The sequence below is a fragment of the Phaenicophaeus curvirostris genome, chromosome 2 (assembly GCF_032191515.1).
Source record: "Phaenicophaeus curvirostris isolate KB17595 chromosome 2, BPBGC_Pcur_1.0, whole genome shotgun sequence".
Lineage (NCBI taxonomy): Eukaryota > Metazoa > Chordata > Aves > Cuculiformes > Cuculidae > Phaenicophaeus > Phaenicophaeus curvirostris.
The window spans coordinates 125290390-125307862 of NC_091393.1; the positions used below are offsets into that span (position 1 = coordinate 125290390).

Below are 17473 nucleotides of genomic sequence, written 5' to 3' on the forward strand. Positions count from 1 at the left end.
AATCCCCCTCTAATGGGAAAATCCTTATAAAGACAATGCACATACATGACATTAAGCAAAATTTAATGTAATTCCCATTCTGGGTCAGGAACCCAAGATGACAACCAGGGTACTAGCTCAAGAAAAAACATATCTCAAGAAAAAACTCATTGCAGTGAGCCACTTTCTTATTAACATACGAACACTAAATTCAGTGGTTCAGCTGGAGCTGCTTCCATTATACGTGTTCTTTTATTTTAAGACTTGCAGGCTTACAAGAATGAAAATTGAATTGTGTAAAAGAACAGTATTGTCACTGATTAGGGCACGGCTGGCATTCGCACAGTTGCATTTATACTTGCCAGCCCTCAGTGAGCTGGCAGACCAAGAACATTTCTTAAATTCAATATACGAGGAAGGTCCAGGATGGTCCAAAATGATGTGGTGATAAAAAAGTGAGACAAATTAATAGGAAATGTTGGCTATACTTGAACTAGCAAACAGCCCAGTGTCTGGCTTTAGATCCAACCAGGATGGTCTGGCCACAGCTACGATATTAAATCCTTTTAGACTCCACAACAAGGTGGCTGCCTCCAAGTTGCCCACGAGAACGGGTTTGGGACTCTACTGATTTCCAAGTCACGGCTGGGACCTGCTTGGGAGCGTGCTGGCCAACCCTGTTCAAAACCAACCTCGCTGACAATTCGACAGTACTGGTGGTTTAACAGCCCAGGCTCCACCACTGTGTAATTTATTGGTAAAGATATTCCCTTCTGTCCATTTTAGTTCAGTTTAGTTGTGGCCCAGCACGTCCCTCATCTATCTCAGCATATCCTTCATCTGTCCCAGCGTGTCCGTCGTCTGTCTCAGCGTGTCCCTGTTCAGTGACACAGTAAATACAAAGACAGTAAAATCCACCCTGCGACCTGTAGGAACTGCAGCACGTGGGACACAAGAACATCCCCAACTGACAACTATCTGCAAAGAGCACGAGGCTGGAAAAGGTGGCTTTGGTGATTTGTCCTGCTATTTAGCTTCTGTTTTAATTTCTTCTTTGTCCTTTGGGCATTTGTCAGAGTAGTGTAGGACGGGCTCTTCCCCAGCCAGCACTGAACGTGTTCACATTACATTGCAGGGCAGGTCCCCCAACACCTTCAGACCTTGATCCCACAAGTTTCTCTCAAAGGTCAAGCACAAAGCAAAAGCAAGACACGAGTGTTTAAGCAGAAGGGTGAGGAGGTTCAGGAAAAGTGCAGGGGAGGAGAAGTCTCCCCACCTCCCATCTCAGTTTCTCAACAAAACCAGATGCAAGTTCAAAGCCTGCAATCACCGAGCGGGTGGAAGTCAGGGTGAGGCAGACCACAGTAGGGTTCAACCAGGACTGGAGAGTAACAGTGCTGGGATATGGATGTGTTTATGGGACAGTTAAATCACCTCACCAAAGGCAGATGTGCCTGTACCTGAACTACTCCTCTAGGCTCACTTTAGAGCCCATGGAGACAAACAAGCTTTTCCCAGGCACTGCTAGGGACCAGTACAGCTCATCTCCAGACTGGTCAAGGTCTGCAAATGCCAGTTTGTCCTCACCGAGTCAAAAGGGAGCTGAGGGAGACAGTCTCAGACTGGAATGTCTACCCGGGGGACATCTATACCCAAACGTCTTTCACCTGCTGCGGAGCAGAACAACCCAACCTGTACTCCCTGCTCTCAACCTTGAATGCGCTGAGGACTGGATCAGCCCCAAAGTTTATGTAAAATGACTGTGATGTGTATTTATATGAATCATATACATTAATTACATAATAGACACTCATGCTCCCCATCCCACATGCACTTTGGTTATGCATAGGACACAAAGACTGAGCGCATTCACTATGAATCATGCAATAAGACTACGTCCCTCAGGCAAAACTCTCTCTAAAATGACAATGTTCATATATTCCCATGGTTTCCAGTACAATATTATTTAATTAAGAATATTAATATGCCAGGCCACCAACTTTCACTGTCTTCTGGGGAAGTCTGAGAAGACAGCTATTTTAATAAAACAGGGGAATCCTGTTCCTTTTATGCCTGAGTTGGTGCAAAATGGTAAGTTGTTGCATGGCCTCATGAGCTTACTTTTTATTTATTCTTTATATGAACACCAAAGTGATCATTGATTCAAAAACTGCACAAGTGATGGCCAGATAAACCTTTTTTTTTGTTTTGCTTTTCAGCTATTGCTGTTGAATACTGCTAAAATGCGTGTGACAGAACATTAATTAGTTGTATGACACTGAAAATACAGCACCGTTCTCCAGCTGGAGAAGGAAAGATGAACATTTGAAGTATGACCGCTGTGGGCACTCATTTGCACGCGCTTACAGTATGCAGGCAAACATTTCAGTTGTGAAAAGGAATCGGTCTACATACTGGTACAAACAGTTCAGCCACATCACACCAGTCTGCCCAAATAACTCATCAGGGCTGCAGGCTGCTGCCCTTTTTGCCTCTCCCATGGGATGGGGAACTGCAAGAACTGCTGTGGCAGCCCCCCATCACCTCCTGCTACCAGCCCCAAGCCTCTTCTGATGCTCAGCCTAATCTATGATGGAAACACAAGCATCCTCGTCACCGGGAGGTGCATCCAACCCAGGATGGGCAGGGACACCACTGTGCTGGCCACAAATGTATTTCTGGTCATGGGAGTAGCATCAAAACCAGCTCTTGAGCGCTGCCACTGACCATACAACCAGGAACCGCTCTTCTGAAGGACCTGATGCTTTCTTAGACAATGTATGGTGAACGTCTGGGAGAGCACAACTTAAATAGTGGTCAATGCCGAGCCACGGAGGCCTGTGGAAAGTCTGGGTGATAGGAAGTTGTGGCAGGTAGGAAGGGCTATAGGTGTGACATCCAAAGCCTAAGGGGGAAGTTTTACCCACTTTTCCTCCTGTGTGATGTTAAGCAACAGGCAGTAAATATGGAATTCATTAAAATTACCTTGTATACTTTTAACAGCCTTGATAATCAGTTTTCTGCCACTGTATTGGGAAGCGAAGTTTGGTTTTATTCAAGGCCTTGTAAAACTCTAATTTGTCCCGCATGCACTGGAAGTGCCTGGAGTTTTGTAACATTTTCAGTGTTTCTTAGTGGTCATTTTTTCCCTACCAGAGCTCTATCCTCCTCTAAAAGATGTGCCAACGAACTGGGTGGAGATTTGTGTTTCTCCATGCGTGAGGGGTGAACTGGTTGCTTTAACAGGTATCTCAAAACTTGCCTTTTTCTCTCTACACGCAAAAGGGGTCGGATCCTGCCTTCCCTCCCTCTGGCACTGCTAGGTACAAACCCTTAAGAGCAACCACAGGGTTTGCAGCCGGGGCTGCAACGTGCCTCCTTGCAGCCTGAGAGTCGGAGCTCATCCTCCACCCTGGAATGCTGCTCTGTATTTCTGAACGTCAGCAAACACTGCAGACAACCTCTGGCACTTGTGGAAGATCAAAGTCCCCTTTTTTCAATCTTGAATATCACTGGAAGCAAGATCCCCATGCTGGGAAAAGGTGAGAGCTTTGCGGAGGCGTCGGTTGAGCCCCCAAAAAGATGAAGAGCAAGAAGCATGAAGGCAAGTGACTTCAGAGCACAGCAGAAAAGTTCAGTCTGCGGCCACACCGTGTACGCAGCCAGGTCTTTTAGTCATTTTGCCTGTGCCCACATGCCAGGCACTCACGTCTGAATACACACAGACAAGCAAGGGCTGCAGGGCAAGCACACGCGGTACAGCTGCCGCAGTCCCAGCCGAGCCTCTCCTGGAGGTATTGCTGGGGGCACAATTGCAAAAATAACCCACTCGACAACACAGACCATAAGGAGGCTCTGACTCAAAGCGAACCTGTTTCAGGCCAAACCAAGCATTTCCTAAGCATCGAGGCAATCAAGCTTTTTAAACCAAGTCAGTGCGTTTCATGGAGAGCCCACAGGAACCTGCTCCACTGTCCTCCAACCCTCAACCCACATGGAGACGTTCATTTGGCATCTCTGAGAAGGCAGAGAGCGCTAGGACCACAGAGGCTTTTGCAGCTGTTTGTTTGAGAAACAAAGCTTCCCTCCTCCAAGATGAAAGAAATCAAGGAGTCTATGCTAATCAAATCCTACACGCCTGCTGGCTGAAGTTCAGCTTGTCAGTGATGCAGCTCAGTGGAGTGATCAACATTTCCAGCGCTATGAGCTTGGTGGAAGAGGAAAACACGACAGCAAGAAATTCACCTGGCTGCGAGTCAAACAGGTGTATGGCAACAGCATCCAAGATTATAATAATATCTTGCAAACATGCAAAAATAGATGTAATAAGGCTGATTCTTTGGTTTTCACTAATGAATCATAAAGACTTTCTTTACATTACACATGCTTTTTTGGCATACGCTGCTAATATTTCCACACTTTCAAGGTTGGAGTTTTAATACTGAGCCTCCCTCCCCTAAGGTTCCTCATTTTTGGCAAGATGCTCAAGGTGACTGCACCATGACAGGCTCTACCTTACTTTGGGGCAATCAGATTACTTCACATACGGTTTTATCACTGAGACCATTAGAAATTATTTGCACAGTATGTAAATGTGTATTTATTTGATAAAAAAAAAAGTCTCAGTTCCTCACTGCTCTCTCTTGTCTATGTTCCTAAATGTAATTCATCTCTCCTGCATCATTTCAAAGCACAATTTGTCCAATCTTTACCCTAAAGTGACTCAGCTAGTTTTTGATAAGCATCTTAAGTACATATTAACTAAGGAGACAGGCTTTCTCGAGCTACTGGATTGAAACACAGGAGAATGAACCTTAGCCCTAACTACTGAAGAAATAAAGGCATCTATCTGTCAGGATGCCTAACATCACACACACCACAAAAGTAAAGCACCAAAAACTAGATAATATCGCAATTACTTCAAAACATGTGAATAAATACCTTCTTGTGGGGGGAAAAAAGAGAATGTGCTCATAAGGATGAGGTTCACAAAAAATAGTCTGATCTGAAAAGGACCTAGAGACGTTCAAATGATACATACTCAGAGCAACACAGCAGCTCTTCCACTTGGAACAAAAAGGGACTTTGACCCCCACCCGCCGTGCAGTAACCCTGTAATCACCAACAGAGCTTTGCTCTTCTGGTTAGGATTTGTCTGAGGCCACTGGGGCAGCCTCTGCCAGTCCTGTTCCTATCTGCATAAATGCTTTAGGCAAAACACAGTCTTTACCTGAGAGGCGTCTGGGCACATCGGTGATGGCTGGAAGTCCTGTGCCTCGAGTGGAGGACAGGGGAGTTGTGGAGTGAATGGACGGTGAAGTCATCTGGCTCAAGTAGGATGGGTAAGACTGGTCATAGGACCACGGCGGGGATGACTGTGCCTGCCTGGGGTCTAGAGGAAAAACAATCAAACAAACAAAAAAAAGATTTTTAAAAGGGAAGAACAATTTTAAGACATCAACAGCCTAACTGAAAGAGGTGGGATTACTGAACATACACACATCAGTGCTGTAAGGAGTGAGAATGTAATCAAACATGATCTGCTCCTCCAGACTCAAGCCCTTCATGCCTCGCTCTGTGCTCTTCCCTCCCATAACAATTTTTTGGAGAAACAAAAGGAGAAGTGAGCAGAGTTTTAAAAGATCTAGCAGCTGTGCTGCAAATTCCTGGTGTCTCTCATTGAAGTCTACCAGGACTCGACAGTCCTCAAGGTCAGACAGACAAGGAGGCAGCAAGTCCAAGACTCGGCTCTGAGCGTAAGAAGTGGACTCAGAGGTGGGGAGACTCTACAGCCAGCACTTGGCACACCCACCAAGCTGTTATCCAGTTCAAACATTACACAGTAGTGTTTTCAGTGCTGAAAATACTATCCAAGAAGGAAAATGTCATTAATCTTATCAGCATCCGTCCAAAAATGTCACATTTGGATGCTGGCCCAATTACCTACAGCCACCTCGATTACAACAATGTGAAACCAAATGGTTTGGGATAACTATCGGAAGCTAATGATGCCTTTTGATGTACTTGCTGCCGCTCACTGCAGAGGAAATGATTTTAAGAGTAAACACGATTTATTTTTTGCTGAAGCACTGGTGGATTGCACTGCGTGAGAGAGAGACCTAGTTTTACCCACTGGTGTCTGGATTTATAAACCATTTGCTCTCAGTCAGTAACTGGTGATAAAGATATCACTGAATGCCTCATAAATTATTATTTTTTATGTCTTTGCATTGATAAAAACAAAGCACTTTCAACCCCAAAGTTTGGTTTGGGCACTGCAAAATAAACACAAAACCAACTCATAGCAACTGTAGCACACCCCTCCAAATCCTGCCCCGTATTTTCAGTTACATGCATCAGGTCCCCTCAATTTGGAGAACCTGGTGTACTGCAGCACTGTGCTAAGACCATGTTTTGTAGGCAGCAACGTGACAGCCACATCGCATAAAAAAAGGCACTTTTCAAGGAATTAAATTCTTATTCCCTTTTTCAACTCCTTTCCTTACTCTTCCACACCACAAAACCTTGTAGTTTCAGCTATTCCATGTTTATTTTTTCTGTTCAGACATGATTTGTTTGAAGAGATGTCTGGAAAGCAGGTACTTCCTTGAAGTAAAACAACTATAGAGATACATATAAAAAAACCCCAACTTTCCAATTTAGTTTTAAGAGGATTTTCCTGGAGTTTGCCATTTATATTAGAGCTGAGTAATACAAATGGTTAACAAAAACTCGTCAGAAATCCGAAAGACACTTGATCATTATATGTAATGAATTTCTTTAACAATTTCAAGGCTAGGGTTGTATAGACTGGCGCAGGTTCAAACCTGACTGACTGCTTGTTGTTACATCTGATATCGACATATTTCTCTGCCTCATTCCACTACTATAATTCACCATTCAGTCAATGGTAAATGATCTTCAACTGGGAATGAAAAACCTAGGCTTGCTGGGAAAACAATCTTAAAATTAATGATGTGTCAGGAGCACAATCTCAAATCCAATCCCCTTCAGATTCCAAGAACTTTTCAATCTGTGCTTCCGAATCCAAAACAGGGTCCCTTAAAGTTTTGGGTTTAGGTCACCTCCAATGCTAGAAGGAAATTATATAGCAGGTAAAGGCTGAAAAGAAATCACGGCAGAGGATGTTTTTACAGGATTTTGGTCTAAGATAGGCTTTTTCCTAAGGAAAGGAGCTGCCTTCTGGAGATTCATGCGACTTATAGCAGTGCACTCCCTGTGGCATGACAAGGTCTTGAGCAGCTCTGCCACCCTCATCACTTTGAACACCCATGCTAGACTTGGTTTTACACCTTACAGCCTTAAATCAACAACTGTGAATGCTTATATGGACACAAGAAGGACAGATGGAAAAAAAGATGGTCTTTCAAAGGCTCATGTGGTCTTTCAAAGCAATATCTCATGCTGCACTACCAGAATATGGGGCTGGATGGACCATCACCTTACCCAAAAGCATATAACATATTCTTATGACACCTAGTTTAAATTTATACCTCAGAGTGGCATACCTACATTTCTTTTATATATACATATATATTTAATTGCAGCTCTCCACGAGTCCAATACCATGAGATTTTAAAATGCAAAGAATTTTAGAGAAAGAGAAAAAAAGAGAATGGACTGTCAGTGAAGATGCTGTGCTGTGACTTAACTGCTTCTGGCCCTGAAGCAGATCTCCTGATGGAGTTGGATAACCTGTCCAACAGCCATTTGATGAAATTTCTTCCTAAATTTAAGGACAGTAATGATATATGGCATATTTAGTTGGCCATTTCTTTAAGGTGCAGGCACTGTTTGAGTACCTCACTCACAAAATGGGGTGCTTATCTTGGATGGAAGCTTCCAGACCTAACATTCAGGTGCCAACCACAGCTGCCCTGAAACTAGAGTAGAAGTGACTTAGCTCCAGGGAAATGAGAGCCCATCTTCTCAGGGAACAGGAAACAATAAAAAGGAAAATCCTCAACCAAATCAAACACCAGATGATGCATCAGAGCTCAGTGGCTGATGAGAAGGTCACAATGCCACAGGCTGGAAGGTTACTGCGATTCTTCCACACCAAGGCATGGTCGAGGCAGCGTGGGGAATTTTGCCTTGGGGCTGACTGGATTCAAGAGTTATCTTTGACAGGTTAGGAAACTGGAAAGTGAAGATACAAATTTCACCAAGATCCTTGAGTAAATGCCCTAAAATCAGCCTCTGCTGGCTGATAGCGGCCAAGGATTGAATGGACACGAGAAGAGAGAGCGGCGAAAAGCTCTTGCCTTGCCAAGTCAAAGGTGATCTGCTAGCCTGCAGGGTAAACATCACTGCTCAGCAGCATTGCCCAATCTCTGGAGTAAAATGTTGCCAGGCAGAGTCCAAAGCTGACCCGTCAAGTCCTCAAAAGTGGATGTGCAGCTGGGACTCACGTGGTAGGCTTTGGTCCCACCAGATCTTCCTTGCAACACCGGTGGAGCAGTGACTTTGGCCACTGAGGCCCCAACAGCTCATATCCTCTAGCCCCACATCACCAAACCAAACCTCTTAGGAGGAAGGAGCATGTTGGGAACACCATGGGGAGGTGCCAGCTGCCAGAACAGCTCTTCCAGGGCAGAGTCACGCAGATGCTTCTGAGGAAAACCCAACAATGTCTTTAGGAGGGTGCTCAGGCAGGGAAGGGGTGAAGTGGCTACTTAGCACATACCAGCACGGAGGAAGCTACAAGCTGATTTGTAAGAGGTCTTCCTTGGACTCCTACACCAGAGATCAGCTTCCCCATCTGCTCCAGCCCTGTGGGCCAGGGGCTTTGTGCCATCACCCAAAGCACCATGTGCACTCCAGGCACAGTACATCTTCCCAGTCACGAAAAGCCCAGAACAGATGAGAAACCTTAAAGTTCTGATGCAGAGTGAATGTGGAAACCTTCCAAAAGGAATCCTTCCAAAACAAAGGAAACTACTAATATAAAAATACAGTGAATAGGTCAGCAGAAAGGCCCCCATCTTCCTGTCCAGCAAGCAGGGGGCAGGGCTAGCAGAGTGTTCAATGACAGCAAAGTAGGCATAGGGCCACTTGGAGTTGGCATTTGCACTCGAAAATTTTGGAGTGATTACTAAGAGCAGTCCTCCTTTTGTAAACATTTCTGCTGCGCCTGCGTGGGTGTGAAGAAAAGTGCAGCTTTCAGCATATTCGTTCACAACGGGGCATCTACAACGGGAGGTTGTAGAGAGGAGGGAGCTGGCCTCTTCTCCCAAGTGACAGGGGACAGGACACGAGGGAATGGCCTCAAGCTCCGCCAGGGGAGGTTCAGGCTGGACATTAGGAAAAAATTTTTCACAGAAAGGGTCATTGGGCACTGGAACAGGCTGCCCACGGAGGGGGTTGAGTCACCTTCCCTGGAGGGGTTTAAGGGACGGGTGGATGAGGTGCTGAGGGACATGGTTTAGTGCTTGATAGGAATGGTTGGACTCGATGATCCAGTGGGTCTCTTCCAACCTGGTTATTCCATGATTCTATGATCTCACGTGCACGCTAAGAATCCCTGGGCACAGCTCGTTTGAAACAAGTCAGCAGGGCAAGGTCTAAACTAATGCACAAACAGCTCCATCCTGTTTGCCCTGCCTGGTAAGCAGGAAATTATGAGTATTGTAAATTATTTTGTGCCTAGGTTTTACCACCACATTTATAATCAGCGGGAGATGCACACAGTACTTGATCCTTGTGGTCTGATTCAATGAAAATGGACATGAATGCTTAATGGACAACAAGTGGTTTTAAAAATCAGTCCAAGTTTGATTGCATAAAACTGAAAAACAACCAGAAAGAATTAAAAAAACCCACCCGAATTCCACCAATTACATTGGCTTTCCAGGAATATAACTTTTATTCCTGCAATGGGAATCTTCTGAAGTGCCAATGGAGAGAAGAAAAAACCTGTAAATGCCCCTGAAAAACAAGGTTTTCCACTGCTTTGGCACTGCAGTATGAAGAGCTCAGATTTGCTATAGAAAAAAAAATATCTTTTTCCCATTTTCCAAGATGTGCTACGTGATTAGAGCATGATTACAGGCTCACAGCTCCACGCCGCGCTGTCAGTAACACCCCAACGTCCCATGCGTGCTGATGCTTCGCAAAACCACTTTTATTTCAATCCAGCCATCAGCCTTAGCACCGGCTGCTGCTGCTGGTCTTAGTGCTACTGCTGGTACCAAACAACGAGCTGTCTGGAGCTATCTTTGGTAAACACTTAAAGAAAACAACATCCTCACTTCTGATCTTAACCAAGCCAAGATGATTTTCTGCATGAGTAACCCAACTATTGTTGTAGCACCACCCCACCCCAGCAAAACAACATCCAAAACGCAAGCTCCTTCTCTTCTTTGACTACTTCCTATTTTCAAGCCCAGGGCTTGATTTAGATTGCTCAGTTCCATCTATGAAGTCAAACCCAATGGAGTTACACCCCAATGGACACAAGCATAATTGAGACCAGATTTTGGCCTCAAGAACTTCTAAAACCATTTCTCCTCCGACCCCCCAAGGGTCACATTTGTAAAAAGGAAAAAAAAAACCTGAACAAGTCATGCCAGCAGGGCAACTAATTTGAAAAAGGGGGGTTGGGGGGATGGGGGAAGTTAAAAGAATACTTTAATAGGAAGGACAGAAGCTTTACCAAACGGAGGTTGACAATGGCAACTCGCCAGCTGCCTGAAGGATGCAATCAATTTGTATAAAACACAGCAGACTGCAGCCATCCTTGCGTTCGCAGCAGCAGAAATCCCAACACCACCACTTCATCTGCTGAGTCCTGCAGCTTTTACTCCACATCACAGAGGGTTGAAGGCATAACTCGCTCTATAAGCCTATTACTTGGACTATTAAACTGTCTGTTCCAGGCAACCATGTACTTTGCCTGATGTGTGGCAACTACAAACTGGTGAGTTCTTCAGAGCGCTGAAGAACTCCAGGTAAAACACAGCCAGCCCCTGGCAGGGCAATTGCATAGTGCCAGGTTAATAACAGTTTCTGTTCCAAACCTGTCCTGCAGCTGATGGTCTTGGAAAACAAGAGACCGGTCTTTGAGGCAGATGCTGCAGAGCTTCACACCCAGAGCTCAGGATAACCCTGTGATGAGCACAGCTTTCTGACTTCTCCCTGCTTCTCCAAAAGGGCAGCATCCAGCCCACTGCCTGCAAGTCCTGAATAGGGGAATTAAGGAGGAACCAGCTGGTGCCGTTCTTATCCTCCACCTGAGAGTTGAAGGTGCTTTCTGCCCATGGTCCTCCCTGCAGACCCAGTGCAGGCTGCCCCTGAAACCAGCCCTTGCCTTCCAGAGGAGATGGATCCCCCCACTAACTTCCAGGTAAGCCAGCTCTTAAATCTTTAAATCTGCTTCCTCCCACACTAAAAATGAGGAGAAACCAACCCAAAACATTGCTGAAGTCCATGGTGGGGGGGAAGACATGAAAAGGAAAGGGAAAAAAGATTTCATGGGACCTGCTTTTGAGTGCTGTTATTTCAGTGCTGGATGTCACAGGTTGCCTATAGATCAGACGGAGCCACGGTGGTGATGGAGCATGAAACCTCACTTAACGCCCACTCTGCAGCCCCCACAGCCCAGCTGCCAAGATCCTCACGCTGACCACACTCCTGCCATTACCCCCATGGCTTTTCCCAGCTGGCAGAAGCTAATCCTCACCGGTTGCATTTTAGAAAAACAACAGCTTTCCTCATCTCGTACTGAACCACTGCTGCAGCAGCTCTGTGCCTGGTCGGGAACGTAATCGGATATGGGAGAAAATTGTGCGAGCGCCGTTAGGGAGAGGGCAAAAACATAAAAAAAGCAAATATACCAGTATCCAAATGTGAACAGACAGGATTCCTGATTTACGGGCAGCAAGCGGGGTTCAAATTGAATCTGCGTTGCCTCAGCAAAGGCCTCTGCTTATTGGACGATTTGTTTTTTAATGACCCTTCCATGTTGCCTTCGCAGAATTCTAGTTAAAATGCCATGTTGAATAAGGGCAACTCTGTGCCTCGTGCTGCCACAGCCCGGCCCTGCCGCGGCTTTAGGACTGCGCCGTCATTTGGAAAACCTGTGCTCTGAGATTCTAGGAAAATAAACACAACCCAGACAGAGAAAAGAAATAAGGGTGAACCCAAAGTGCTGAGTTCTTTCGGACTCAGGTGTGGACCAGACGGGCTTTAAATACTATTTCTGTTCAATCATGCAATAGCTATGAAAGACCTCAAGAGTAACAAAATATAAATAGTTTATGTGCTTACTAGCAATAATAAGGATTTTGTCATAGAAAACCAGTATTTACTGTTAAAGTTATTAGGAACTAATTATTTTCCCTAAATTACAGAATCACAGAATCACAGAATAACCAGGTTGGAAGAGACCCACCGGATCATCCAGTCCAACCGTTCCTATCAAAGTAGGTAAAAGGATTAAAAAGCAAAGGTATTTCAAAAGGAATTCTTGGTTAATTCCAATAAAGGTCATTAAATACTCCTTAGTTTCGAACAAGGGTTGATTTTCCTTTTAATATGTCCCCATGCCACAGCAGCCCAGTGACCAGATGGGTAACTCCCACTGAATATCGCACCACAACAAGGAAACTGGTGGAGACGGGCAGCCCGAACGGCTCACTCCCTACTGCCACGCCAAACACGAGGTGTAAAGCAATTTCCCATGGTCTCCTAACACCCGATCAAAGAGGCACCTCGTCTGCAGCATCAACTTTGTCTCTCGCTGGCACAGTTTGTGTGGTAATGAGCACCCATTCATCCCAGAAGAACACAGGGGGCTGTCTGCAAAGAGCATCCCAGTACTTTTGGTGGAACGTCAACACACATAGAGCTTTACAGATTACAATCAACATCTTGAAGAGCATCAAAAAGCCTTGCAGGGAAGCCAGCACAACTCAGAGAGCTCACATCGATGGAACGTGCTCACACTAACTGCGGGAGCATTAAACAGAAGGAGACAAGGTTGGAGAACATGGCAAATACAGTATCGGACAACTGTAAAGCCCCTTACTGAGTACAAACTTTAATAAGTAGCCAAGTCCTCACTGTTTTGAGGGAAATTAGAGCAATTTGGGATTCTGAAGTATCTCATGACTGCAAGCTTATCTGGCAAGAAAAGCACATAATCCACAATAAATGGGAAAGTCAGCCTGCCTTCTCAATCCGGCTCACCTCCCTCTGCCCCACCAGCATCACATCCTCCCTTCTCCTGATGAAGTCTCAACTGGAACTATGAACTGCTGACTCCTAAATTTGCACAGAAGACAGTAAATGCCACACAGCTTTGTTTCCAGTCAGGCTTATTTAAAGCTCATCTGAAGTTTTCACCTCCCAGGTCTGTAAACGCTGCTGTTGATTTATAACGAGGCAGAGAAATACTTTATTAATCAAACCCAGCAGAATATTTTCTACAGGAGGCATTTATGTGAATGAGAGCAGCATATGAGGTTACACTTAGCTAGGAAGAAAATTACAAGGGGATCTCAGTTTTTGTGCTTCAGGGCATAAGCTCATCACCAGACGGGGTCAGGAAGAATTTCACCCTCCTTCATTCCTATATATAGTGTTGCACAATAGGTAAACTTTGGAAGCACAAAGAAGAATGAAAAAAGACTGATTATAGCCCTGGATTTCCCTCTGCTTTCTCAGGAACTATGTTCCCAAACACCACCACAGAGAAGACAGTAGGTTAGAAAAAATACTGGGTTTTAGTTCAGCAGTTCTTACCCAGAAAATGATATGCACGAGGGCCCTGACTTCATGTGTCCAATGAATAAAATACTAAGCTCAGTCAAACACCTGCTCTGGGAAGCTGGTGGGTCCCAGGGTCTGTGTAACATGGATAGAATCATAGAATCATAGAATGGTTTGGGTTGGAAGGGACCTCAAAGCCCATTCAGTGCCACCCCCTGCCATGGGCAGGGACACCTCCCACTGGATCAGGGGCTCCAAGCCCCATCCAACCTGGCCTTGAACCTCTCCAGGGATGGGGCAGCCACAGCTTCCCTGGGCAACCTGGGCCAGGGCCTCCCCACCCTCAGCATGAAGAATTTCTTCCCAATGTATCATCTAAATCTTCCCCTTCCAATTTAAAGCCATTCCCCCTCCTCTTGTCACTCCATGACCTTGGAAAAAGCCCCTCCCCAGCTTTTCTGGAGCCCCTTCAGGTACTGGAAGGCTGCTTAAGGTCTCCCCAGAGCCTTCTCTTCTGCAGGTACTATCAACGCATTTAATATCTTATAAAGATTTTGCAGTAGTTAAAGCTAGGGTTCTAGATCTGGGACACATTTGCCACAGCTCATGGGAACAATTTTTTTTGTTTCAATTCTCTGAGTGCTTTGAGTCCAAATTAACCCACTCACTTCTCTTTCTTACTGCAAATTAATAAACCAGTTGAACGCAAAAAAAAAAAAAGAAAAAAAAAAAAGAAAGCCACAACACTTTGTTAAAACCACTAAGTTTCAGCTGGTATCATGTCAAAACCACCTGAAACATGAAACCAGAAATCTTCCTAGATTGACTCAGATTATATCTACACTAGGAGTGCTTTACCAGTGAAGGAATACTGGTTGGTATACAACATTGGTAAAGGTCTCCTGGTATAGATGCGACTATAGCAGCAAGACCGAGTTTTAAACCGGTCTAGTAAATTGAGCCAAGGGTTTTGTGGATGGACTTGCACTTAGATGAACTTCTCCAACAGCTCTCACATGTGAATTGGTCAGGAGCAACTCCTCTTCACATCCCAGATAGACACAAATGCATCAGCACAGGTTTTGAGTATGGAAATGGCTAAAATTAGGTACAGGTTGTTTGGAAACCCTTCTGAAAAATTTGATCGGCTATGAATTTAGAAAAATGACCAAACTGGTATATTTAGTAGGCTTCACAATTTTCTTGCAAACTTCTGGCACAGTTAAATGACTTATTCCACTCTCACAATCTGTGACACATGGTACTTTGTGATTTCTCTCAGCACAATGAAACCTGTCTCTCAGCATGCAATCATAAATTTTGCAGACAACCATAAATGTTGCATACAACCTGCCCAAGCAACCATCGGTGATTTCTCTATAACCCAGTTTGTTCATTGTTAACCGTGATCAGCACTGGTGCGAGAAGAAAGCCACCCTGTCAGAAGATTGTAGTATTATTCTGATATAAAAACCATTAAATGTTGGTCGTGTCCCTCAACACCAGTGCAAAATAAAAAGGCTGAATAAAAATGTTCATTCTAATATGCGCTAATATGTACTATTGCACATACAGAGGAGAAGGCAGAGCAATGTAGCAGTTAGAACTTCACCAGATTCCTACTCAGTTTACCCAAACTGATGATTTTCGACTATTTTAGACTTAAGGCAAAAAGCCATTTAAAAAAAAAAAAAAAAGACAGACATTTTCACATTCAAGCGCTATAGAAAAATCCACTTCCCACCTAGCTTTGCTTGGAACACATCTCTCACTATGTAACAGCCTCTTTTACTGCAGTCAAGACACAAATATCCATAAGCAATTGCTACCATAGCCTGTGCAAGCCAAACCTACGGTTCTGTCTCTTACCTGTAATCTGACTCTGTCCTTGTGGATTAAAAGGACTTGGTGCAGAGTTCAGAGAGGGCCGTGGGCTCTGGGTCGGGACCCCTACTCTCATACTGGGATGAGGAATGCGCCCTAAATCACTGAGGCGTTCAGAGAACAAACTAGGTTTAGAGTCATCAAGCTTCTGTCTGTGCCCTGGAAACAGCAAATCATAAAATAAAAGCGTTAATAACAAGATTTAGTAATGTAACACACCCCAAAAAGACCCCAATATGGCCTCTAAGGACCTGTTATAAGATTTAACGGGCTCATAGGTATCTCAGCTACCCCCAATAACACAGTGACGTTGGTGGGAAGATTTGTGTTTTGGACATGGTTGTGCTGGTGAAGCCTTATCAAGCACAACTGTGCCCATGCAGACGTGTAACATGGAGCAATCTGGATCAAAACAAGCACTTAGGAGGACACCCACACAAGGTCTTTTTTTGTCGTTTTTTTCTGCTGCTTTAACTACACGAAGTAGTAGGAAAGTTTGCCCCTTTAACTACATGAAGTAGTTAAAGGGGTAAACCCATTTTACTGAAACCAAGCCTCATATATAAGTACAAGTTATCAAGTGGGGCAGTTACTCCATGCCTGGTTGTGGATTTTTGCTAAGAAAATGCAATCTTCCCTTCTTTTTTTTTTTTCTCTAACACTGTCACAGTGCTCCTACGTTTAATTTCTTTCCAAATTAGTTATAGGATGCTTCTCACCCAAAGGTGCATTTGAATGGGAGGCACAGAAGGTGTTAATACTATCAACAGGCATGCATAGAGATTAAGGTTAGGACTAATTTTACTTGCATAGAGATTAAGGTTGGGACTAATTTTACTTAACTTTAGCCATTCATAAATCAGGCATCCAGTCTAAACTCTTCTAAAGTAGACTTCCTCTACAGTTAATGGAAAGAAATAGCTTCTTCCAGAGGGCAATTCATCTCATTTGTCTCTGACACCAGTCTTAAAACAGGATGATTCACCTCCTGAATTTGCTCTCGTTTCCTTCTCTGATCAGAGAAGGAGCACACATGACTAGTTTAAATAGACAGCCTCACCATTAGTCAACATTAAATGGAATGAATCTTAACCCAAGTTACTGACCAAGGTCACAGGAAAAGCCCTGGCAGAGCTGAAACGGGGACCCAAACCCCCTGATTGCTACCTAGAACCACATCTGCCTCCATCCCTCCAAGCAGTGCAAGGGCACAGGCAGGAGCAATAACTGGGTAGGGTATTTTTATGCCTTTAAAAATAAGAAAGGTCCCTGGTGGGGTCTGGGCTTGAGCCCTTCCAGATGATCCCCAGTGGCCTGAGATAATCCACAGTCCCTCAGCTGTCTGGAGTGTATGAGAATTCAGCTTTGCAGACACAATTAGATTCTCTCATTGGTCTTAGGGCCAGAGAACCAATTCTGGCACTGGCTAATTCATTTTAAAAGCAGAAATGAGGCTACTGAGTCCTGAGATGGAACTGTGAGACTACCTTTAATGATATCTATCACCACAATACCGAAATACACGGGTTCACAACATCTAACTGGGCCATGGTGCCCAAATGTGACTGCAGGGAAAGCATCGTCATTATGAGACAGCTAAATCCAAACGAGATTCAAAGGAATCATGGCTCTAGATAGAGGAGTGAAAGGTTCAGACTGGGAGAGAAGAATATTCTGGATGGAGAAATTTCTCTAGCAGTTCAAAAACTTAACTTTGCAGTATGATTTTCCTCCCCTAGGATGACTCAATATAAAAGCATGGGGTGGCTGGGAGCTTGCTTCTTAAGGGGAAGGTGCTGCTCTATGTTAGCTCTGACATGGGTGGCTACTCGTCTCTTCAGGAGGTATCAATCACTTTAAATGGGGAACGATATTTGAA

The 17473-nt window shown here is 44.6% G+C and overlaps 1 protein-coding gene across 7 annotated transcripts in view; it reads right to left on the reverse strand.

Moving 5' to 3' along the window:
• RUNX2 (RUNX family transcription factor 2) overlaps positions 1-17473 on the reverse strand; it is a 219282-nt gene that overhangs the window by 83698 nt on the left and 118111 nt on the right. For 4 of the 7 annotated variants that reach the window (XM_069850798.1, XM_069850796.1, XM_069850799.1 and 1 more), the window contains 2 exons: positions 15580-15753; positions 5210-5371 (listed from right to left, as the gene is read on the reverse strand). In XM_069850798.1, coding sequence (XP_069706899.1) covers positions 5210-5371; positions 15580-15753 — 336 coding nt within the window. The remainder of the gene's footprint in view (positions 1-5209; positions 5372-15579; positions 15754-17473) is intronic. The other 3 variants (XM_069850801.1, XM_069850802.1, XM_069850803.1) reach the window with 1 other exon arrangement.